Here is a 23233-nt window from a genome sequence, read left to right on the forward strand (position 1 = left end):
GTGCTATAGATGGTACCCATATTAGTGCCTCGGTCCCTCTAGAAAAACAAATACCTTAGAGAGGAAGAAAGGGAAGCACAACCTAGAATGTCATGTGTGCATGTTCGCATGACATGAAATTTACTTTTGTGTATGCAGGTTGGGAGGGATCCGCCAATGATTGCCAAGTATTTACAGCGGCACTTGCAAATTCATCCTTACAGTTTCCTCTTCCTCCTAGAGGTAAATACACAATAATTTTTTTATTCACCTTGCACTTTATCTTAGTTTATGAATATTTATCATTGAATTAAGTGTTCTAACATTGTTTGTTAGAGAGAGGAGGGTTTATGGTGGAGTTTAACACCTGTCAGGAGCATGATCATGTTTGGGCCCTGGGACCATGGTGGTGTGGCCGGTCACTGGTTAACCTAGTTGAGCATGCGTTAGATGACGACCGCTATTCTTATGAAAGGAAGTTCTTCCCCATCTGGGTGCAACTTTGTGATGTTCCCTCTGGTGTCTGTTCCTTTGATGCGGTCAAACAGGCTGTGTCGTGTATAGGGAAGCTGCTTGATCTTCATCTCCATGTCAGTGGCGACGAAGTGCGAAGGTCCTGTTCAGGATCAAACAACAAGTCTGTTTATCTTCGATCATCCGTAAGCCATCTGGGGAGTCTCTTCCGGTGTCTTTTAAATATGAGGCGTTTAAAATCTGTTATCGGTGCGGTCGCTTTTCCCATGTCGCTGACTACTGCTCTTTCGTTAAGCCTTCGTCCGGTAGACGTACCCCATGGGGAAGCTTTGATATGGCCCTTACACAACCCCTCTTCATCAACTCGACTACGGCTCACTCTTCCTCGGTGATGGATGTTACTATGATGGAACCTGACATCACTTCTTCTGACAAACTTGGCTTGCCGCTAAGCCCTGGACTGTCTATCTCCATGGAGGTAGATGAACCGGTGCTGGCTACTTCGTCTGCTGCTTTGCCGGTGCCTCTACCTATGCTGGAACCTTCTCTGCTGTCTTCAACTCCCTCTACTAGCGTTGTGTGTGGTGATGCCCAGTCTGGGCCAATTGACCTTCTTGCTGACCGTGATCTTGCTGTGTTCAAGGAACCTAGCCCTAAAGTCAGGGATTCTAGCCCCTCTAGTGAGGACACTTTTATTTCCTCGTTGTTTGTTGATTTCCAGCCCTTTCCATTGACGAGTGATTTCTTTGCGGATACCGTTTCTGTTGAAGCTCTGCTTGCTCCCTCTCCGGCTGCTGCCATGGGCGATTCTGTGACGCCTGGTGTGAAGCACTCTCCTGCACCTTCTTGGATGTCTTCTAATGGCGGGAAGACCTTCTTTGTTGGATCCTCCGTTGTTTCTCCTCCAAGTAAAAAACGCAAGTTTCTGTCTGTGGATGTTCCTCCTCACCTCTCCACGGCGTTCAATTCGATCAAGGATTTCTTCGAGTCTTCTCTTGCTGCTGTGTCTGACCCCGATGCTTTAACTTCCCTTGTTAAGGAGTGGTTGAATGAAATACCAGCCCGAACCTCTTCCCATGATGATGCTTTGTCTCTGGATGGCACGTCCTTGACCTCAGACCCTGGAGCAGTACAGGAGCCGTTGATTCCGAGCTCGGTACACTTCCTTTTACTACACTGATTTTTTTCACTTTTGTTTAGTTCTCTTCACTTTTATGATTTGTGTATCTGTTAGCTTATGTTTACTCAATCTTCACTTCCATTCTCGTGCTTTTGTCCCTCGAAGGAATTTCTAATTTTGTCCTGTCGTTTACTATATTGTTCTGTCTTATTGTTGTTTGTTTTTGTTTTGTTTTGTCTTTATATTCCTGTGCTGCTGTGTTTTATCTATTCCGCCTTTATGATTATATTTTCTTGGAACATTTGGGGCATTAACAATGCCTTCTCCCGACGATGCACTGGGTTACATGCTAAAATCTTTAATCCTGACCTTATTTTTCTCTGTGAGACTAAATGCCACAACCATACTGCACTTTCCATTCCAAGTTTCTCCAACTGTTATAATTTGATTACCTTTTCCGATAGCCCGGCTGATGCAAAAGGAAAAGGTGGTCTTTGTCTTTTTGCGAAAAAGTCTGTCACTATTTTGGACATTGTTCATGATTCTCTGTTTTTTGGTCTTAAAATGCTGGACAAATTTCTGGGTATTTTCTGGTGTGTTTTTATTTATGCCCCCCCACACCCCCAATTGCGAGCTGTGTTTTGGAATAAGCTCCAGGCTTTTACTTGTTCTGTAACGGAACCTTCTGTGTTTTAGGGGATTTTAATGAGATTTTAGATCAATCTGACAAACTTGGTGGCAATCTGTTTCATCCCTCTACCACATCCTCCCAACTTTCTGATTTGATCAATCTTTGCTCTCTTGAGGAGATTAAGCTCAGTGGTTCCCCCTTTACCTGGACCAATCGCTGCAAGCCACCCAATCTTATTAAAGAATGCTTAGATAGGGCCTTTTGTTCCCCCAGTTGGTTTCATTTTTTTCCACTCGCATCTTTGAAAAAAGGTTCATCTATCTGCTCGGACCATAATCCCATCATCCTCAATACCTCTCCTACCAAAACATCTTTTAGAAAAATCTTTCATTTCCAACTTGCTTGGACTCACCACCCAGACTTTCATTCCTTCTGTTCAACTTTCTGGAATACCCCATCCTCTGACCCCTTCCCATGTCGCTTAACCTCTTTCTCCAACTTATTGAAATGCTGGAACAGAAATGTTTTTGGACACCTTGAAGCCCTTAAGAGACAACTTGTCACTGAATTTGGTAGTTTGAAAGAGCAGTACCACTCACACATAAATGACATTTCTCTATGTTCCAATAAATTGAAGTGGATTCTAGATGCGGAGGAGTGCTTTTGGTTGCAGAAATCCAGACAGAATTACATTCTTTCTGGGGACAGAAACACAAGTAGTTTCCATGCTATGGCTAAGCAGAACACTCGACGACGCAAAATTGACTTCCTTTTTTTGGATAATGGGGATAAGCTGAGTAATATGAAGGACATTGCTTTGGCTTTTGCAGACCACTTCTGTAAGATCTTCACTACTTCTAACCCGTTGGATGCTAGCTTTGTTGAATGTCTTTTTTCCCCTTGTGTTCCTGCTTCTGTCGCCAATGCCCTATGTCTTCCCCCAACCCTTGATGAAATTAAGCTTATTATGTTTTCTCTTGGGCCTCTCAGAGCTCCTAGAATTGATGGATTCCAAGCTTGTTTCTTCCAGAAGTTTTGGGAGGAGATCAAAGAACCCCTTTCTAGTTTTATTTGCAATTGCTTCTCGTCCCTTTCAATTCCTGTTGATATAAACCATACCCTTCTATGTCTTATCCCTAAGACTGATTCTGCCTGTACCGTTAGTGAATTCAGGCCTATTAGTCTTTGCACTGTTATCTACAAAATCATTGCTAAGATTATTGCCAATAGACTGAAAACCTTCCTCCCTTCCTTTATCTCCCCTTTCCAAGGTGCCTTTGTCAAGGGACGACAAATATCGGACAATATCATCATTTCCCACGAAATTTTTCATTACCTTAACCATAAAAAAGGGAAGGAGGGGTGGGTTGCCATTAAAATTGATATGTCAAAGGCTTATGACCAAATGGAATGGTCTTTTATTATTGCCATCTTTAAATTCCTTGGTTTTGGGCAGCAGTGGTGTGATTTTTTATTGCAGCTTCTTTCATCCACATCCTTCTCTGTGAAGCTTGAAGGGTCCCCTTTTGGTCTTTTCAAGGGATCGAGAGGTATCCGGCAAGGATGCCCCTTGAGTCCATACTTGTTCATTACTGGAATGGAGGTCCTCTCTCGACTGATTGCTGCATATAGGGACCTCAACCTCTTCCGGGGTATCCAAGTGGCTAGGGGGGCTCCTAAGATTACTCATCTACTGTTTGCTGACGATGTATTTATATTTTGCAGAGCTACATCTGCAGATTTGCTGACTGTTAAGGCTATTTTGGATCTCTTTTCTGACCTGTCGGGCCAGGAAATTAATTTCACTAAGAGTGGCATGCATTTTAGCAGCAATGTTTCTAAGGCTGAGAAAGCTCGATTGTGTAAGGTCTTGGGTATCCATGGGATGAAGCATGAATCCACTTATTTAGGGACCAAACTTTTTACTCACAGATCTAAGGTTAAACAATTGACCACTCTGGTGCACAGAATCAACTCCAGGCTCTCCTCCTGGAAATCTAACCATCTCTCTTTTGCAGGACGTAGTGTTCTTATCAAATCTGTGTTAAGTTCTTTACCTACTTATCTTATGAGTTGTTTCTATTTTCCTAAAATTATCTGCAAGCAAATTGATTCTGTCAGCTATAAATTTTGGTGTGGTGGGAATGATATGAATAGGAAAAATTCTCTTATGTCTTGGAAAACCTTGTGTACCCCTACTTATATGGGGGGTTTGGGATTTCGCCCGGCTAGAACCCAAAACCAGGCCCTTCTTCTCAAGCTGGGATGGAGATTGTTAACTGAGAATCATTCTGTTTGGGCTAAGGTTTTGAAAGCTAAGTATTTCCCTGATACTTCTCTCTTTGACCCTTCTACCAAATTGAAAAAAGGGTCTTGGTGCTGGAACAGTATCTCTAAGATCATTAGCCCATGTTAGATATATGGCCAGAATACCGTGGGGGGTATTCTGGACCTTTTCTTTGTTATTTTATTAGTTTTGTATTATGTGGTTTAGTCCCACATTGCTCATGTAAATATTTTACTATTCTATTATTCTTATAAATAAGAATGTGCTTGGGATGAATTAATCATCCAAGCATAGAGTTCTAATTCAGATCCACTTAACATGGTATCAGAACAGGTTATGAATTAGAACCATCCACGATTCCCTCCCCTTCTCTAATTCTCGATCTCTCTTCTGTTCTCTTCTCTCCTCTTCTTTCCTCTCGTTTTGCATTGTTCTTCTTTGTCCCATAGGGCAGCACTGATGAGGTGATCTATTGATCCAGCTGCTGCCCTCCTTGTTACCTCACTTCATGATATGAAGAATTGATCGATAAGGTGCTGCCCTCCTTTGCTGCGAACATTGAAGACTTCAGCCTTCATTGGACAGATTCACACTATATTACAAGGATTTTGTTCACTATATTGGAGCTTCGGACCTGCGGCAGATCAGTATTCCAGCACCTACATCAAGCTACATCAAGTTCCAGCCCTCAAGATCGATATCTCTTCACACTTTCGAGGTTTTTTCAAAACCACGACAATTGTCGATCTTGGGGTTCCACTTATCGTTAATTCTGATTTTTTGAGGAGTGCTTCACATCTGTTCAAGTGTCCTTCGACTGCAATTTCAGCCTCATACAGTCATTTTTCAGGCCTCACATCATCTTATCGATTTCAGCAATTTCAGGGTTTTTTTCAAAACCCCGAAAATATCGATCTCAAGGTTTTCTTCAGCTCTTGTTGCTGATTCTTGGAGACACTTATTCCTTCATTATTAGAGGGCTTTCATCCTTGTTTCAGCCCTTAACTTGGAGGTGTTCTTGGTTTTCTCTTCACAACAGCCCTCTTCTCCGATTTGGGATTCTTCACTTGTCTCCATGGGTGACTCGTGGATTCGATCGCTACTTATGTTGGTGATGGAAACAGCAAACCGAGTATCATACTTTCTCTCCAAATCCAATCAAGTTGGATGGCACCAATTACCTACTTTGGTCTAGGTCTGCCTCCTTTGCCATTGCTGGCCGTGGCCTTACTTTGGTCTAGGTCGCCTCCTTTGCCATTGCTTGGCCGTGGCCTTACGGTCATATTAGGGGATCCATTGCTATGCCTACCGAGGTTGGGGCTGCTTAAGACAAGTGGCTTGCCAACAATGGAGTTTTTATGTCCTACTTGATTGGTTCTATGGTTACAGATCTACAACACAATTTTCTTCTCCTTGATACACCTCGAAATTTGGGCTGCTTGCAGGAGCACTTATGGACAGCTTGGCAATGATGCCGTGTATATGAAATCGGGAAGAAGGTCCTTCACACTACTCGGGGAGAATTGACAGTCTCCAAATACTATGCTACCTTGCGCAGCCTTTGGCAAGCAATTGGACCATTTTCTCGATTTTCACCCAAGTACGATTGCGGATATTACTTCTTATAAGCAACACATGGACAAGATCAGGGTTTATGATTTCTTGGCGAGGATTAAATGTGGAGTATGATCAGATTCGGTTCAAGTGTTGGGTCACAAGCCTTTTCCCACACTTGAGCAGTCATATGCCCTAGTCTCCTCTCGAAGAAAACCGTAGGGCTGCCATGTTGCACCCTCCTATCGACGAGATCAGCTCTCCAGCTGCTGCCCCGCCACTCCCTGCACCTAATGGCATTGCTTCTCTTGGTGATTCTACTACGGGTCTCGTTGTTTGTGAGTACTATCACAAACCTTACCACACCAAGGAGAAGTCTTGAAACTTCATGGGAAACCGGCTGACTTTGAAGCTAAAAGGGCTGCCAAGACAAAGATAAAGACAAAGACCAAGGCCCATCGGGGATCGGCATCGCAACTCCCTCATCGACCTGGTCTATCCCAGGATGATCTACAGGCCCTCCTACGTATGCTCGGGACTTCCGGCTGCTGCCTCTACTACATCGCCTCGCCAATTCCTCGGCTCCTTCGGGTTCACACTTTGCCCGGTCGGGTATTCCATTTGTAGGTCATTGTGCTTCTATGGCTTCCCATCCTTGGATCATGGATTCGGAGCTACAGATCATATGACCGGTTCCTCTAGTCTGCTTCACGAGATATTCTCCCACTTCCGGGAAAGATAAGGTCAAAGTGGCCGATGGGTCCTTTCTTCAATATCCGGAAAAGGACTCATCAATCGCACTTCCTCTCTTCCCTTGTCTTTGTTTTACATATTCCTAATTTTACTACTAACCTTCTTTCCATTAGTAGTATTTTCGTGATCTTAACTGCAAAGTCACTTTTTTTCCATCTCATTGTGTGTTTCGAGGATCGCCTCTGGGAAGACGATTGGATTGGGTAAAGTGCATGGTGGCTTGTACACGCTTGATGACGGTCGCTTCTCTCCACCACCATTGCCTTTCTCCGCGCATCGAACTCCTTGGTCTCTTCGAACTTTACCATGGCACTCTCGGTTAGGTCACCCCCTTTCGGAATTTTAGCTCATTTATTTCCTAGTTTGGTCACCCTACATACTAAGGATGACTTTTTTGTGAGGCTTGTGTTCGCCAAACAGACACGTTCAAATTATCCTATTTCAAATAAAAGGAGTTCTTCTTGTTTTAATTTGGTCCATTCGATGTTTGGGGCCCTAGTCGAAGCCCTCTATTTCTCGGTCATCGCCTGGTTTGTCTCTTTTATTGATTGTCATTCTCGGAACACTTGGGTATATCTTTTGCACACTAAAATCAGGTTTTCTCATGTTTTCAGATTTTCATAAGATGATTCAAACTCGGTTCCGGCTACTCTCCAAATATTGAGAAGTGATAATGGAACCGAGTTCTATGAATCACAATTTCAAAAATATTTGGCTGATCATGGCATTATTCACCAAACTAGTTGTGTTGATACCCTGCTTGAATGGTGTGGCGAAAGAAAAACCGCCATTTGTTGGAAATGGCCGGGCTTTGATGTTTGGGAGGAATGTTCCTTCTCAATATTGGGATGGGATGCGGTTCTCCGCCTATCTCATCAATAGGCTCCCTTCTTGGGTTCTTAATTCCCGCACCCCCTCCGATCTTTTTCTTGGGCCATTCCTCCTTTATTGTCCCTCCCAAAGTATTTGGGTGTGTGTGTTATGCTAAGGATACCAGATCTCCAGGCAAGCTTGAGCCTCGTGGGCTCCGTTGTATTTTCTTGGGTTATTCTTCAACCCAGAAAGGTTATAAGTGTTACCATCCCCCTTCCCGTCATACCTTGGTAAGTATGGATGTTGTTTTCCATGAGACCCTTTCTTATTATTCTTCACCACCTCTTCAGGGGAGAGTTCTAGTGAAGATGTGCCCTTTGAGATTCCTCCACTAGAGGTTCCTCCGCTCGCTGTCCAGCCTCCTTTGACGGCACCCACGGCCGCTGCCCAGCCTCCTTTAAGCCGCTGCCCAGCCTCCTTTAATCGCTGCCACCTCCTTTGATCGATGTCCAACCTCCTCCCGCTGTTCCTCCCTCACCTAATGGGAATCCTTTAGTGGGGAGACCATAGAAAATAGTGTTGTTAATGTTCCTATTCAGGGGAGCCGATCCACCCGGAGAACTATTGGTGAATTTCGAAGAGAATTGACAATTCCAACATACTCACCTACACGAGGGGCGAACCAACAGAGGGCGTTGCAATCCACTTTAGCACCAATACCCATCCAATTGCCGGCTCCGGATCCGGATCCTCCATCTCCGGTAATCCCTCTTCTTCCGACCTACCTATTGCTCACCGCAAAGGTACTAGGACTAGACTTTACATCCCATATCTCGTGTTGTTTCTTATAGCTCTCTTTCTCCATCTTTTCGTGCTTTTGTATCTTCTCTTTCTTCTGTTTGATTCCTAAAACTTGGCGGGAAGCATCTACGATGGAAAGTGGAAGGCAAGCAATGTTGGAAGAAATGAGAGCACTACATAAAAATAATACATGGGAGCTTGTGACTCTTCCTCCGGAAAGAAACCAGTTGGATGTAGATGGGTCTTCGTGGTCAAACGAAGGTCATGGTTCGTGGATCGATATAAGGCACGCCTGGTTGCAAAGGGGTTCACTCAAACTTATGGAGTTGACTATCGGAGACCTTTGCACCGCGTGGCGTAGCTCAACACCGTCCGGTGCTATTATCTTGTGCTATAAATCTTGGGTGGGATCTTCAACGTTAGATGTCAAGAATGCCTTCCTCCATGGGGAGCTTGAGGAGGAGGTATATATGGACATTCCACCAGCTTCTCTCGATGACAGGACCAAGGGCAAGGTCTCAGATCAAGCGTGCACTTTATGGGCTGAAACATCACCTAGGGCATGGTTTGGCGATTTCACAAGGCTATGATTTCAGCGGGTTATAGGCGAGTAATGCTGATCACACTTTGTTTATCGACGAGTTGGTGACAAGGTAACTCTTCTCATAGTCTATGTGGATGATATTGTGGTTGGTAATGATGGTGATGCTATCGAGGATTTGAAGCTCCTCCTTGGCCATGAGTTTGAGGTCAAAGATCTTGGTCCTCTCGAAATATTTTCTAGGGATAGAAGTTGCTCGCTCTTCAAAGGGCATCTTTCTTTCTCAAAGAAAATATGTCCTTGATCTATTGACCGACAGGGCTGCTAGGTCGTCATCCTTGGATACTCCTATGGAAGCTACTACAAAACTTAGGGAGAAAGAGGGTGAGCCTGTTGACAAGGGTATTTATCGGTTAGTGGGCAGTTAATTTACCTTTCTCACACACGACATGACATTGCGATTCTTTGTGAGTTTGGTGAGCCGTTCATGCATGATCCCTATTCCTCTCATATGGATGCGATCCGTCGTATTTTGAGGTATTTGAAGTCCGCTCCGGAAAGAGAATCCTTCTATCTCCCACGGGTCACCTTAAGATTGAAGCCTATCGATGCCGATTGGGCTGGTTCTCCGACAGAAATCTATCTCTAGTTCTTGTTCCTTTGTTGGTGGGAACCTTATCACATGGCGTAGCAAGAAGCGAAATGTTGTGGCCAGGTCAGTCTTTGAAGCCGAGTTTCGTGCGATGGCCCGAGGAATTTGTGAACTTCGTGGCTTAGAGGATTATTACAGGATATCGGTGTTGCTATCCATCTTCCCATGATGCTTTATTGTGACAATAAAGCGACCATTAGCATTGCTCATAACCCCGTCAGATGATCGTACTAAACACGTGGAGGTTGACCGACATTTCATCAAGGAGAAGCTTGAGGCCGGCCTCATTTGTGTTCCTTTTGTGAAGTCTCCGATCAAGTGGTGATGTGTTCACTAAGGGACGAGTGCAGTGTTTCATCCTATCTTAGTCAAGTTGGGCATGCATGATATATATGCTCCAACTTGAGGGGAGTGTTAGATATATGGCCAGAATACCGTGGGGGTATTCCGGACCTTTTCTTTGTTATTTTATTAGTTTTGTATTATGTGGTTTAGTCCCACATTGCTCATGTACATATTTTACTATTCTATTATTCTTATAAATAAGAATGTGATTGGGATGAATTAATCATCCAAGCATAGAGTTCTAATTCAGATCCACTTAACAGCCCCCTTCGATCCTTCTGTTTTAGAAGGATTGGTAATGGCAGGGACACTTATTTTTGGACTGACCCATGGGTCCCCTCAATCCCGGCTTTCACAATTAACCCAGACTCCTCTCAAAGGGTTTACCCCGAGAAGGTTAACCTGTTCATATCCAATAATCGTTGGAAGGAGAAACTTATCAGGGATACAGTCCCATCCCTAATGACCAAGATTCTCAACATCTCTTGCTCTAATTCTCAGGACTCTTGGTGGTGCACTCTGGCTAAGGATGGCTGCTTTAAAACAAAACTAGCGGCTTCTTTTCTTTCAAGCAATTCTTTAACTGATTTCTCTACTATCGCATGGTGGAAATTTTTTTGGAAACTCAAACTGCATCCTAAGCTTAAATTTTTCTTCTGGCGTGTATTAAATGCAGGGATTCCGGTTAAGGATTCTATTTCGAAATGGACTCAGATCGACCCCATTTGTGTTCTCTGTGGCACTTGTAGTGAGACCCTCTGGCATATCTTCCTCTCTTGTGACTGGGTTAAGCACATCTGGGTAGCTGGTCCTTTGGGTCTGAGGACTGAATACATATCATTCCCATTTATCAGACATTTTTGCATCTCTGCCTTGCTAGGCCAACAGCTTGACAAGCCTTCCCTCATTTGGTTTTTTTTTTGTTTTTATTATTACTTGCTATTTTATTTGAGATGTTAGAAACAATTGTGTGTTTAATTCTGTCAAACCTAACCCTGGCTAGGTGCTGCAGAGAATTGACCAGTGGTTATTGGATTTGAATATTACCACCCCCCCTCAATAAAGTGGATGTCTTATTATCCTCTAATTTGACTATTTCTAACGTTTTTCCCATTCCTAGGTTTGATTTACCTATATTAGACTTTCCTGTTTTGTTATGCGCAAGGTTTGATTCCAGAGATATAGGTAAATTTGGATGGGCTTTTGGTTTTTTGATAGATGGCAAACTCCTTTTCTTGACAGCCGGCCGAAGTAAAAACAGTCATATTTTGGAACCAGAGTTGACTGGAATCCTGAACGGGTTAGATTTTGCTACCTTGAGAGGTTTGAAGCTGAAAGAAGTTTGGTGCTCTAATGAGGTGCTACCTAGACTTCTTCCAACTCCATCCCTATCTCCATGGCCTTTAGAAGTCCTAACTTATTTTTTGAAGATTCTAGATCGTACTACAGATGTCTCCTTTAAACATTTTACCAATCCTTCTCTGCTTAACTGGTTTAGATTTTTTCTTGCTAATGCCCCCTATATCCCTTGTAGTCTGGACTATTGGACCAATGTGCCTTCCTGATAGTTTATAAATTTTCTTTTTTTTCCACCAAAAAAAAAATTTGTTTGTTAGGCAAGTATTACGTGGTTGACTCCGGGTTTCCATCTACTACAGGTTTTTTAACACCATTTAAGGGGGAAAGTTAACATCTGCAAGATTACAGAGGCAGTGGTAGGCAAGTAAGGACAACTGTGAAACAACAACATGATGAAGGATTGAGTGATGATGAGCAGGTAGATGTCAAACCTCCTAGAAGCAGCCAACATGTTAGGGCTAGAGAGACGGAGGTCCATAGGAAGAAGATTGCCAACCAATTGGCAGGGAAATATGGGATGGATGAAATACAAGCTTGATTTTAACTATGACTTTGATGTTATACAATATGGAATTTATTGGGTACTTTTTGATGAAGTTTGGTTTAACCATGATGTGGATGAACAATATTTTTTTAAAGGTACTTTTGGATGGTATTTGATACTTAAATTTAAGAAACTGTGAATTTGATATTTAGTTTGATTGCCAGGTTTGATGTTAATGAACAATTGGGTAGGCATTTTGAGATGGAAGAATTCTCTAACTTTATAAATTTTGCAGTACAATGTCAAAGGAAGGACCTATGTGTGCATGTGTTCAAGACCATATGGTCTTGAAGATGGCACATTCTGATCATAACTATGGCCGATGGTATTATAAATGCCCGGCAAATGAGGATCATAAAAAATCTATTATGTGGGTTTCAAACTACAAGCCAGATGAATATCATGGAGTTTGTGATAGTTCTTTCAAACAAACTGTTCTTTATCAATCACTGAGGGGTAACTGGCCCCATTATTTCGTTTTTGATATTACCACAGTCATTTTGATATGGCTTTTGATCCTATCCGTAGCTGTAGTTTACCTATTTTTACATCAGTAAAGGGTTGTAATAAGTTTTTGGATATTTTTCCAGACTGAAAAATATGACTATGCTCATTATTAGAACAATGAATTATGGATTTGATTTAGTAATTTTTTTTATTATTAAGTATGGACATGTGGCCAGTTGTAAATTTGAACAAACTTGGTTATGTGGTTAAATTCCCAAATATATAGGTAATCAACATTTATATATAATGGCATTTATGTAATTTAGTATGAACATAAGAAATATTTCTGTTAAGTGCATCACATACATGTTTCTTTTTTCTTTTTTTTGTTACGGGTGTATTTTTTTTTTTCATGGTTTACTATGCAGCCTTTGGAGGCTCAGAAGTATTTCAAATTAACAGAAATAGAAAAAAAAATATTTCTGCCTCAAAAATACAAATTTGGAACAGAATCGTTGCCATACAGCCCCTAAGTGTTTAAAAATAGAATCATTTAAAAGATGGAGTTTCCTAGACAAACATACGACTATATGAGATTACATATTCATGCGCATACATTAAAATAAGGAAAGGACACAATCATATGGATAAAAAACATACTTTCAAGATCTTGCACAAGAGTCCTCAATTGCCCACACTCTTCGTCCAGGCGTTTCTTTTCTTCTGCAATTGAAGTTATGGTATTGTTAGAGCAATAAAATTACGTTTTTGCTTTGAAAGAGGAGGAAAAGGAAAATAGGGCCACAATACCACTATCATCCATCATCAGCCATCACCACTAGAAGTAAACAACATATTGTAGATAAAAATCTATTTCATCAACCATGTAGGAATAACTCCACATGAAATTCCAAACCAATACAATAGCATATTTTCTGCCACCTGATAATGGATTATGCAAATAAGATTTATTAAATAAAAAATAACATGAGACAACCAAACCAGATTGCCAAAGAAATCCTTTTATCCAATTAGCAGGAGTTATTGCTTGAGAAACTAATGAGTCCAAGATGGAGGTGAGCCTACACTCTACAGTAACGAGGCCTTCCAAGGAATAGCAAATAATACAGACTGAAATTACTTGGAAACTTCACTTTTTCTTTCTTTTTAGAAAAAGAATAACTGCAGTTTTATTGCCAATAAAGAAAGTTTATTCGTAAGAGTCCACTGCAGGACAATAGAAAAAGCCAGCAGCCAAGATCATGAGAAAACAAAAACCTACAAGACCATAGTAGGCCAAAACCAAAACAAACCAGAAACATCTAAAGTCCAAGTAGGTCTGCAACCAGACCAACAAGATAACATTCAAAGCCTAACATCCAGTAAACACACTAGTGAGAGATTCTGTGAAATAGTATGAAGCCAGAAACTTCCTTGATACATCCACGGATTTAGGGTTTGGACTCTGGGATCAAATAGGCCATTTTCGATTCCAAGTCAACTCAAACGATACAGAAAATCTGATCCCAATCCCTAACTCTATTCCACATTCCTAGGATGCAGCTATACTTTTTCTTCCATAAAAAAAAAAGGTAAGGACAACAGTTACAGTCTACTACTACTAATAGCAACAATAACAACACTAATGATGATAATAGCAGCAGCAATATTACGAATATTAATGACAACAATTGCAGTGATAAATAGTTGTCCACTATTATACAGTTTTCACTTGAGGTAAAATGTATCCAACCATCCATATCCAATTGCTGGACACATGTTAATACAGTCAAAGTTGTCCAGTTGAGATGGACACAACTTCTAAAGACACACACTCAATACTGGTAACCATAGTTGCCAAGGCGTCCAGGTGCCTTGGGCGCCTTGGACGCCTAGGTCGCGTGATTGGTGTTGCCTTGATTTTGGCCCCTCTCCAGCGTCTTGGGTCACCTAGACGCCGTGACAACTATGATCCATCTGAGTGTCTATGGGACAACTATAGATTGAAGGTCGTGTGTCCTTAACCCTCCTTATGTTTTACCTCATAATCTCATGAACTACAATCTGTTCCTAACCTGACTTTCAGTTAAGGTTTAAAATCTCGTTTCGGTTCGGTGTTTCGGTCTGACTGAAATTTCATCGAAATATGGTATTTTTTCTATAAGTCTTGCTTGGCCATTTGTGGGTGTAAAATGCCGAAATAACCAAAATTTCTGAAACGAGATGACCAAAAATTTTGAAATATTGCATTTTTTCAATTCAAACTTGCGTTTCGTTTCGACTCGACCGAAATACTCAAAACATTTGAGATTTCGACCGAGACGAAATGAGTTTTTGAACTATGCTTTCAGTGACACCTACCATTATCGAAATATGGTATTTTTTCTATGAGTCTTGCTTGGCCATTTGTGGGTGTAAGATGCCGAAGTAACCGAAATTTCCGAAACGAGATGACCGAAATTTTCGAAATATTGCATTTTTTCAATTCAAACTTGCGTTTTGTTTCGACTCGACCGAAATATCGAAACATTCGAGATTTCGACCGAGACGAAAAGTCACGAAATGAGTTTTTGAACTATGCTTTCAGTGACACCTACCATTAAACAAAAGTGTGAAATAACAACCATTAAAGATCATAAGAAAGCATGGCTACAGACCGTACCTTCAAGTGCCACTATTCGTCCTTGTTGCATGCTTATCTGGTCAATAAGTAACCGCATTTGACTTGTGCAATGGTTCTCAGCTTCCACCTGTTAAAATTCAATGAACCCAAGTGTCATTGTGTAAGTAACCATAAACTTACAACAGCATGTAGGACATGCTCTTCACAGTAAGTTTGCAATAAGATAACAGAAATGCAAGCATTGTCAATGTAAAGAGAAAGAGGAAAAAGTGATTATGCAAACTGCATAGCATGCTGAATTTCAAAATTCCTACAGGGCATAAGTTTTACAATGACCATTAAATCAAAAGAGAGCAAGAAAATAAAAATTTATGGGGGAGGGGCAGGGATGATGAACATTCAAAAAGACACAAATGTAATCAGAATATCAATAACGATGATTCACTAATGTCGGTTTTAGCTCAGACACATTTCAAGGGCATGAGAATTTAAATTAAAGTAGAGCCTATTGGAGGGCAAGGATCCATGTTGTCAACAACATGTAGCTGAGATTTTCCTGATTTTCTGGGCTATCCTCTTTCCTCTTGCTTTCATTTTCCATTTTTCACTTTTCTTATCTCACTGCTGCATTTTTACTCTTCATTCCCCTTACTTTCGTGTTCCTTTGTGAGGACCTCAATTTTCCCTACTTTGTTTTGAAAAGGATCCAGGTAGCCAACCCCATTTAGTTGGGATAAGGCTGAGTTTGTTGTTGTTATGCCACACTCAGGCGAAATTTTGCAAGTCTGCTCCACCTCAAAAACACCTTACATAGATCATGTGGGACCCAAATCAGAGCTGGGAGTTCCATAAATACATGTGATCTGGTCCAGCACCAAATCATTAGTGATCTTAGTTCATATGGATTCCCAAAAAGTAGCTAAAATTGTGGCAAGATATATATAATTAGAAGTTGAATTTGGTAGTAGAATTATTTTTGATATAGGACTTTGTCTAGTTTAAGAATCTTACTAGAATCTTCTAAACTTAGAGAATCAGTTGATTAGGAAACAAAGGAACTTCTAGAGTCCAAACTATGCAAGATTGAAGAGTGAAATGAAGGAAAAGAGGAAATATGTAGCCAAGCATTTTGCTTGAACGAGATGGATAGTATTCTGAACAAAGAATTTTTTGTTTACTCTCTTGGGAGATAAATGCCATTGTTCAAGCTCTTTCTTGCTTCAAAGATCTAATATTTTATTCCTGCAGATGAAGATCTTCTAAATCTGATAGTCAAACCAAAATGCATCAACCACACTGTAAGGTTCAGCTATTACACCATTTAAAAACCATTCCCTAAATCCATCCTTTTCTGTTCAAGCGATTAATTAATTCCGTTTCTCCCAATTAATTAGGCATTACCTTTAAAAACACCCACAATCCCCCTTTCCATTACTTAATCTAGCCCAGCTTCCTCTTCAATCAGCCCAACCCCCGAGATTCTCTTAACATTCCCAGCCAGTTCTAAATCAATAGTCTTCAGTTTACACTTTACACAGAATATGAGGTAGGAAGTAGTAAAGGTTTTCTATGATTGGGGAAAGGGATAAAAGAAACTCGAATTTAGATATATTAAGAAATCAACAAAGAGATCTGGTGCAAGATCCTGACTCTTAGACCTTTAGCCCTCGAAGCCATTCGCTACCAGATTAGTAATGGCAGCTCTACTTACCTCTAGCTGGACCACTGGCACCCAATGGGAATTCTTCTGCACTCAGTCTCTCCTAGAGCCATCTATAATTGTGGTTTAAACAGGCAATCCTTGGTAGCGGATATCATTACCGAGAATGATTGGGATTCCCTCCATACTCCCACCCAGTGCTAAAATCTGTGTGGATCGCTCTATCGTCTATTCCTATAAGACCCACTAGGAGGGATGACTGAGTTATTTGGGCCCTACTAGCTCCGGTCTACCCAGCTTGAAAGCTACTTGGGATCTCATTCGAACTAGAGGTCCTTTGGCTCCTTGGAGGAAGCTTCTTTGGTTCAAGCATCACATTCCTAGACATTGTTTAACAACTTGACGAGCCTTCTCTAATTGCCTTCCTACGCAGTCCTTCCTTCGTCATCGGCACATCCAGGTCTCCCTTCAGTGCTGCCTTTGTTGGAACGTTGTGGAAGACACCAACCATCTTTTCTTTGACTGTCCAGTCTCCCGTTCCATCTGGCAAGGCATCCTTACCGAATGCTGGCCCCATCGGCGGAGAATTCTTTCTTTTGCAAGAGAGTGGATTTGGGTTGATATGGCTTTTGTTGGATCTTCAATCTGTGACACAATGGGAAATTTCACCTTTTGCGCAATCATAAATCACATCTGGATGGAGCGCAATATCAGGAAATGGACCTCCAACTCCTAGCCTCTTCGTCAGATTTGGGACTCCATTTCTTTTATATCAAAGCAAAGCTCTCTGATGTCCAATTTTCTTGTTCTGACACCCCAAGGAACAGGCATATTGTTGTATCCTGGGGCCTTCCCCTCTCCTCTCTCCAGCCCTCTACCCCCCCTGTTTGAGGTTTGAGCTGTTTGTGTATTTGTGTTTTTGTTTTTCTTTCCCCTTTACTAGGGGTTTGTGTAGTCCTCTCTCTTCTTGGTAATGAAATTTTTTATTCATCCAAAAAAAAATAAACAAAGAAGATACCAAGTAAAACAAAAATTTTTGTATTGAGACAGTGAAGCTAGGGTATTAAGAAATAGAAGAAAATAACACCAACGGACAAAAAATTAATATTTACAGGGTTGTAAACAATAACTAGGGAGTAAGTAGAAAAAAAGAAGACGAGAGAAAAGAGAAGATTAACTAGGGTCCTAGGCACTTTCTCCATAAACCTAAACTCATTTTACTTATCATCATTAACACCCCTGAATTGTGTGTTGATCTGGCTGCTGAAACTCCTAGATCGTATTAGTACTACTATATACTCCTTAATCAAGAAATATAGTTCTAGAAAAATGGTGATTCCCAAGGAGACTAGTTGGTTGGTGGGCCCAGAACACACATGTGGCACATCCTCCTCTTCTTGTATTTGGTTCCATGGCTACATTTTGCCGAATACAATTTTCACAAACCAATGCTCCATATGCACAAAGTACCATTTTTATATCCCTTTTAGCAAGAGAATAAGCCAGTTACTACCATCTCAAAGCATATGACTAAATCCAACTGATAAGATATGACTTGGCTTTCATGCTAAATGATAATAAACATCTTCATGGCTCCACTCAATTAAAACACCAATAGAAACATTGGCCAGGATTTTACCAAAGACCTTGCAACAAAGCTCTGATTTTATTCTCCCTAGTTTCTAAGGCCTTCATATGACCAAATTAAACTTCAGTCTCCCCCTTGCACCAGATTACTCCACTATTCTGGTTTATTATAACCTGTATCTCCTACATCCTACCAACTTTGAGTTTCAGCAGTAATTCTCTACCTTGATCCAAGAAGGGGAAATGGAAGGATGAACCTACCCCAAAAAGGACAACTTTTCTGCTGTTTAAATCAAATTATTACAGAACAAGCTCATTGTGCCATCATCTTCCATATGCTTCCAGAAACAGCTCCAAGATTCTATATTTATAAAAAAATAAAAAAAATAAAAAAATTCTCAATCAGAATTGCAAAAGGGATCTTGAGATCGTTTCCCTTTGTCAAAAGGACCAGGTCCTACTCAGCAATCGATTTATTTGGGACTTGATAATACCCAATGAACACCAAGAGGGGATAAGATATACGTCCATACTAATCTCACTAACTCATGACGATGAAGAAGCAATCTGCATTGTGCATTTCCTCTTCAAACAACAGACATTTATGAGGGATAACATTCATATGCACCAAATTGTCAAGGTCTTGTAAAGGGATTCCTTCGTCTACAATGAGATTCGCAGTTCACACCTTATGAATTAATACATGATTATAAAGTGGTTTCCATCATACGGTAGGACATTGTTTCAGAAAATAATCCTCTCCAATTCCCTAAAAGTGGGCAGTGCGGCAGTGCTAGGTGAAGATGTCGACACCTGGCAGCTCGGACATCCAACGGTCCGAGCTCATTGACTTCTGTTGTGTTCGGACCGTTGGAATGTCCAAGCTGCCAGGTGTTGACATCTCCACCTAGCACTGCCGCACTGCACACTTAATGGCCCTCGGAGGCAGTCCACAGAATACAAGACATCAACCCTCAATATGCAGGACAACCTTCAAGCTTCCATCGATTCCCATCTGGAATAGAAAGTATCTTCTAGTGTATCTTGCGGCATAATCCCTTTTCATGCTTCACTTCTGACCCCTTTTCTGTTGCAGGCTCAGGTTCAGTTTGGACAACACCCAGCCCATCGATTTCTGGTTCTGTAGGCTGGAAGATTGTCTCAATCGATCTGTCTACCTTGTTACTAACCTTGGTTCTTGTTCCTAAATAGTAACTGCTGTTTATACTTAGTTAACTACTAATCTCTCTGTTTCTAAACCTGATAATACTTACTGTACCTAACTTTCTAACTCTGGTTTAGTATAGTAGTTATTAATTTCATTTCCTTTACTTTGTATTTCTCACTTACTATTCTCTTTTGAGTTGCTATTCCCAAATAGGATTTGTTGGCCTTATATTTCTGCTGTCAGTTACTATTATTTCTCAGTTTCTAAAACTGATTTGACAAGTTTCTATTTTCTGTCCAAGGTCAGATCCCTGATCCAGCCTTTGGATTTTGTTCCAGCTTTGAGGGACTGTTACTTGCACCAAAGAGGGTACTCAACAAGAGTTCTGGCCCAACCTGACTCACCTATTGAGAGATATTAAAATTCTCCAGTTCTGGTTTCTTAAGCCCTGTGATTATGGTCATTGCTGGAATCTCTATTTCACCCTTATGTAACATAGGATTCCACATTACCCACCTTTTGCAATATTAATTACATGACATCTGAGAAGCGTTAAAACATAAATAAATAACAAAATCAAGAGACTAGTAGCAATAGTGACGCAACATAATTAAAAATAAATGGATTACATAGGAATTCTGGGGTGGAAAAGGAAAAAAGAATAAACATTTTCTCGTCTTAGAAAAAGAAAATTTACTATTGAGTCTTTGTTTCTTTCCAGGTAAGAAACCATGTAAAACAAAAATTTTCAGGTAGAATTGGTATAAAAATGAAGATTTTGCTTGAAATTTTTCCTTTTACATGGTTTTTACCTGGAAACAAACAGAAACTGAAGCAGGAATGCGTAGCTGAAACTAAGAGGTAAAAACATACTGCAGCCGCAAGATGATCAGCATACTCTGATTGAGTTGTGAACAGGCGCATCTAGGATGAGAAACAAAAGAATGAAAGTAAAATGTCAATATAGAAAAAAAAACACACACAATCTAACACTTAACTATTTTAGTTTGACAACAGACCAACTTGTTGAACTCAAACTATGTCCAGGTGATGCAGACAACACAGATGTGTGCTTATTTTAGTGGAAATAAGCCTTGGGTTGGGTTATACAAACATAGTTGTCCAGTCGCCTTGGTCGCCTAGTTGATGTCGCCTTGATTTTTTACCCTCTCCAACGCCTTGGGTCGCCTAGATGCCATGCCAACTATGGTTATATATGTGTTGGACCTTTAGTCGGATTTTCCTTTGTAATAGGCCACTTTAATGGGCCTAAAATATGGGTAGAAGATAAGATGGTCTCTTGTATAAATAGAACTCCTATTTCTACGTTGCATAGAGTTTTAATCATATAGAACACTTATTCTAACTAGTTAAAGTAGAGTTATGCTGTTATGCTCTGTGAGATTCAGGCTTGCTGTGAGATGCAGTATTTCTAGGTGAGACACTAAGAATGGCTGATGAGATGTTGGCCTAGTTCCAGGAGGGAAATCTGATTCATATCATCCTTCCTTCCTTCTTTCCTCTTTTCTTCTTTGAATCACCATCAACTCAGGTTAGTAACTCTTTGTTCCTGTTCAGTTTCTTCACTTTCAAGTTACTGAAATCTTCTGTTTCTCATTCATTACACCTGATATTTCAAACCAGATTTCATATTTTACAATCGGATTCTGTCCTGAATCTGTTTATGGCTTTAAATTCTGCATTTGATATCAGATCATTAGAATCCTACTGTTATTAGGATTGCTGGTTTCTCAGAGTGGCTTCTTAGTATTTGGTTTCCATCAATAGATTCTGTTTTGCATCATATCTCATATTATTGTTCAGTTTCTAATCTATACTCTATTAACTATTGTTACTTCATCTGAGTGAGTTTAGCTACTAATCAGAAACTTCTAATTATTGAAAACATTCCAATTGCACCCCTCAAATTAGCTGAGAAATCTGAGATATTTTACTAGCTGAAGGACCCGGTTGTTACGGTTACTCAGACCTGAGTTCCAAGCCCATCAGACCAGTCTCCTCTGAGATAACAGAGTTCTCCTTTAATAACCCTATCAACCCATTGTCAGTTTCTGAGAAATTCTGTTTTTGTTAAATATTTTCAATCCATCTAGTTGTTTACATATTCCTTTAATTCAGTTTCAGTTCCTCCAATTTCTGTTATTGGTTTCTACTTCTGTCCTATCGTCACTGGATTTCCACCCTTGCAAGTCCTACTCTTTTGAACCCTAATTCTAGGGTTCAAGTGGTCACAATTTGCATAAAATATCTAGTTGTTTACATATTCCTTTTTTGTTCAAAGAGGGGGAAAAAAAAAAAAGGGGGGGGGGGGGATGCTAAGTTCTTATTAACAACATTGACCAATAAACTCCAGACAGTCATCTCAAATTTCTGTAAATTAGCGCTTCTGATTTCAATCATAATTTACGTCCTACCTTTCGGCTCACAAGTCTCGGACCAAAGCAGATCTAATATAACATTAATATCGCTATCCCTGCTATACTGATTTAGCAGAGATATTTAAAATAAATAAATAAAATACAGAATCACTGTGTCACTAGAAAAAATAAAGCGGCAAAGTAACAGGCAACAAGCACCAAGAAACTCAGAATGGAACGAAGCATCCTCAAATTGAAGATTCAAGTTTCACCATAATGGGCTAAGATCCCGGAGACATGATCTCCGTGACATGGTCAAAGAAGATAAAGAGTAGGAAAGGTTAGCTTCCTGTGCCTGATTAAGTAACACATTTCTACCATTTGTACTATGTCGTTGGGATTCTGTCTCACAATTATAACTCCTCAGCTATTAGTTACACAGATAGTGAACAAATAGCCGAGTAGAAGAGAAATTCAGAACGAACTACAATTCTAGTAATTTCAATAAGAGAAAAGGAGGGGTTTTCATACCTGGATGTAGATGAATACAACTGCAGCGGGAATGAGAAGAAACCGAAAATCGCAAAAATTTCTTGCCATTTTGGATCAAAGCATAATCAAAGGAATGGTTTTTTGTTTGGTTTTTCAAATAAATCAAATTAACAGACGACGGTGGTGGTTGACTTCGAAGGGAAAGTGGAAATCCAATGAACACGAAGAAGAACAGGGATCAAAGCAAAACCAACATACGAACGAAGCTGAGTAACTAAGCGAAATTTTTTTCTGAATGATACAAATCTATAAAATTATTCTCTCTCAAGTCTCAACGTAGCAAAAGGGCAAGAGTGTCAGAAAGTGCCCTGTCACGTGATGAAAGAGGGGTGTTTTTTTGATGATGCTGTAGGGAGGTATCTCTACATTGGCACCTTCTAATTGTCACGTGGTAGGTGAGTTGGCTCGGAAACTCTATGGACATGTTGTTGACATCATGTGTTTTAAAGCCAAACCAGAGGTCGAACCAAAAAATGGACCCTGATTCTGGTTTTTTTTTTCTCTTTAAAATCAGTTACACTTTCAAAGAAAAGAGAACGACACTCGGTCGTGCAGCACACGCTGCCCCTGTGTCCTGACACTAAAGCTCACAAAATCACTGCCACATCCCTAATCATTTCTTCAATTCCATCTAATAGGGGTGGAAATGACCACCTTACCTCCTATTCGAACACACTGCCCAGGGTAGGGTCCACCTCCCTTTATTAGAGGAAATTGAGAAAATTGACCGGCAGACAAATTGAAGTGATAATTTTCTGAATTTAAGTTGGCATGAAAATAATAGGTAGCAAAAGGAAAGAAAAGAATACTTTCTTTCTCATGCTAGTTGGATAGAATGTTGGATAGAATTTAATAAAGAATAAAGATAAATTTTTTTAAAACTTTTGTAGTCCCGATTACCGATCAGTCAAAATCCATTAATTTATTTACAACACATAATCATTGTTGTCAAACAATATTAACCT

The 23233-nt window shown here is 40.5% G+C and overlaps 1 protein-coding gene across 4 annotated transcripts in view; it reads right to left on the reverse strand.

Moving 5' to 3' along the window:
* The window catches only part of LOC122659947 (alpha-1,3-mannosyl-glycoprotein 2-beta-N-acetylglucosaminyltransferase), a 32389-nt gene extending 9928 nt beyond the window's left edge, over positions 1 to 22461 (reverse strand). For 3 of the 4 annotated variants that reach the window (XM_043855107.1, XM_043855109.1, XM_043855108.1), the window contains exons 1-4: positions 22248 to 22461; positions 20212 to 20262; positions 14963 to 15050; positions 12961 to 13023 (exon numbers count right to left, since the gene is read on the reverse strand). In XM_043855107.1, the coding sequence (XP_043711042.1) occupies positions 12961 to 13023; positions 14963 to 15050; positions 20212 to 20262; positions 22248 to 22316 (271 nt within the window). In that variant the 5' untranslated portion in view covers positions 22317 to 22461. Of the gene's footprint in view, positions 1 to 12960; positions 13024 to 14962; positions 15051 to 20150; positions 20263 to 22247 lie in introns of those variants that run through there. The other variant, XM_043855110.1, reaches the window with a different exon arrangement.
* Positions 22462 to 23233: the final 772 nt, after the last annotated feature.

The sequence above is a fragment of the Telopea speciosissima genome, chromosome 4 (assembly GCF_018873765.1).
Source record: "Telopea speciosissima isolate NSW1024214 ecotype Mountain lineage chromosome 4, Tspe_v1, whole genome shotgun sequence".
Classification (NCBI taxonomy): domain Eukaryota; kingdom Viridiplantae; phylum Streptophyta; class Magnoliopsida; order Proteales; family Proteaceae; genus Telopea; species Telopea speciosissima.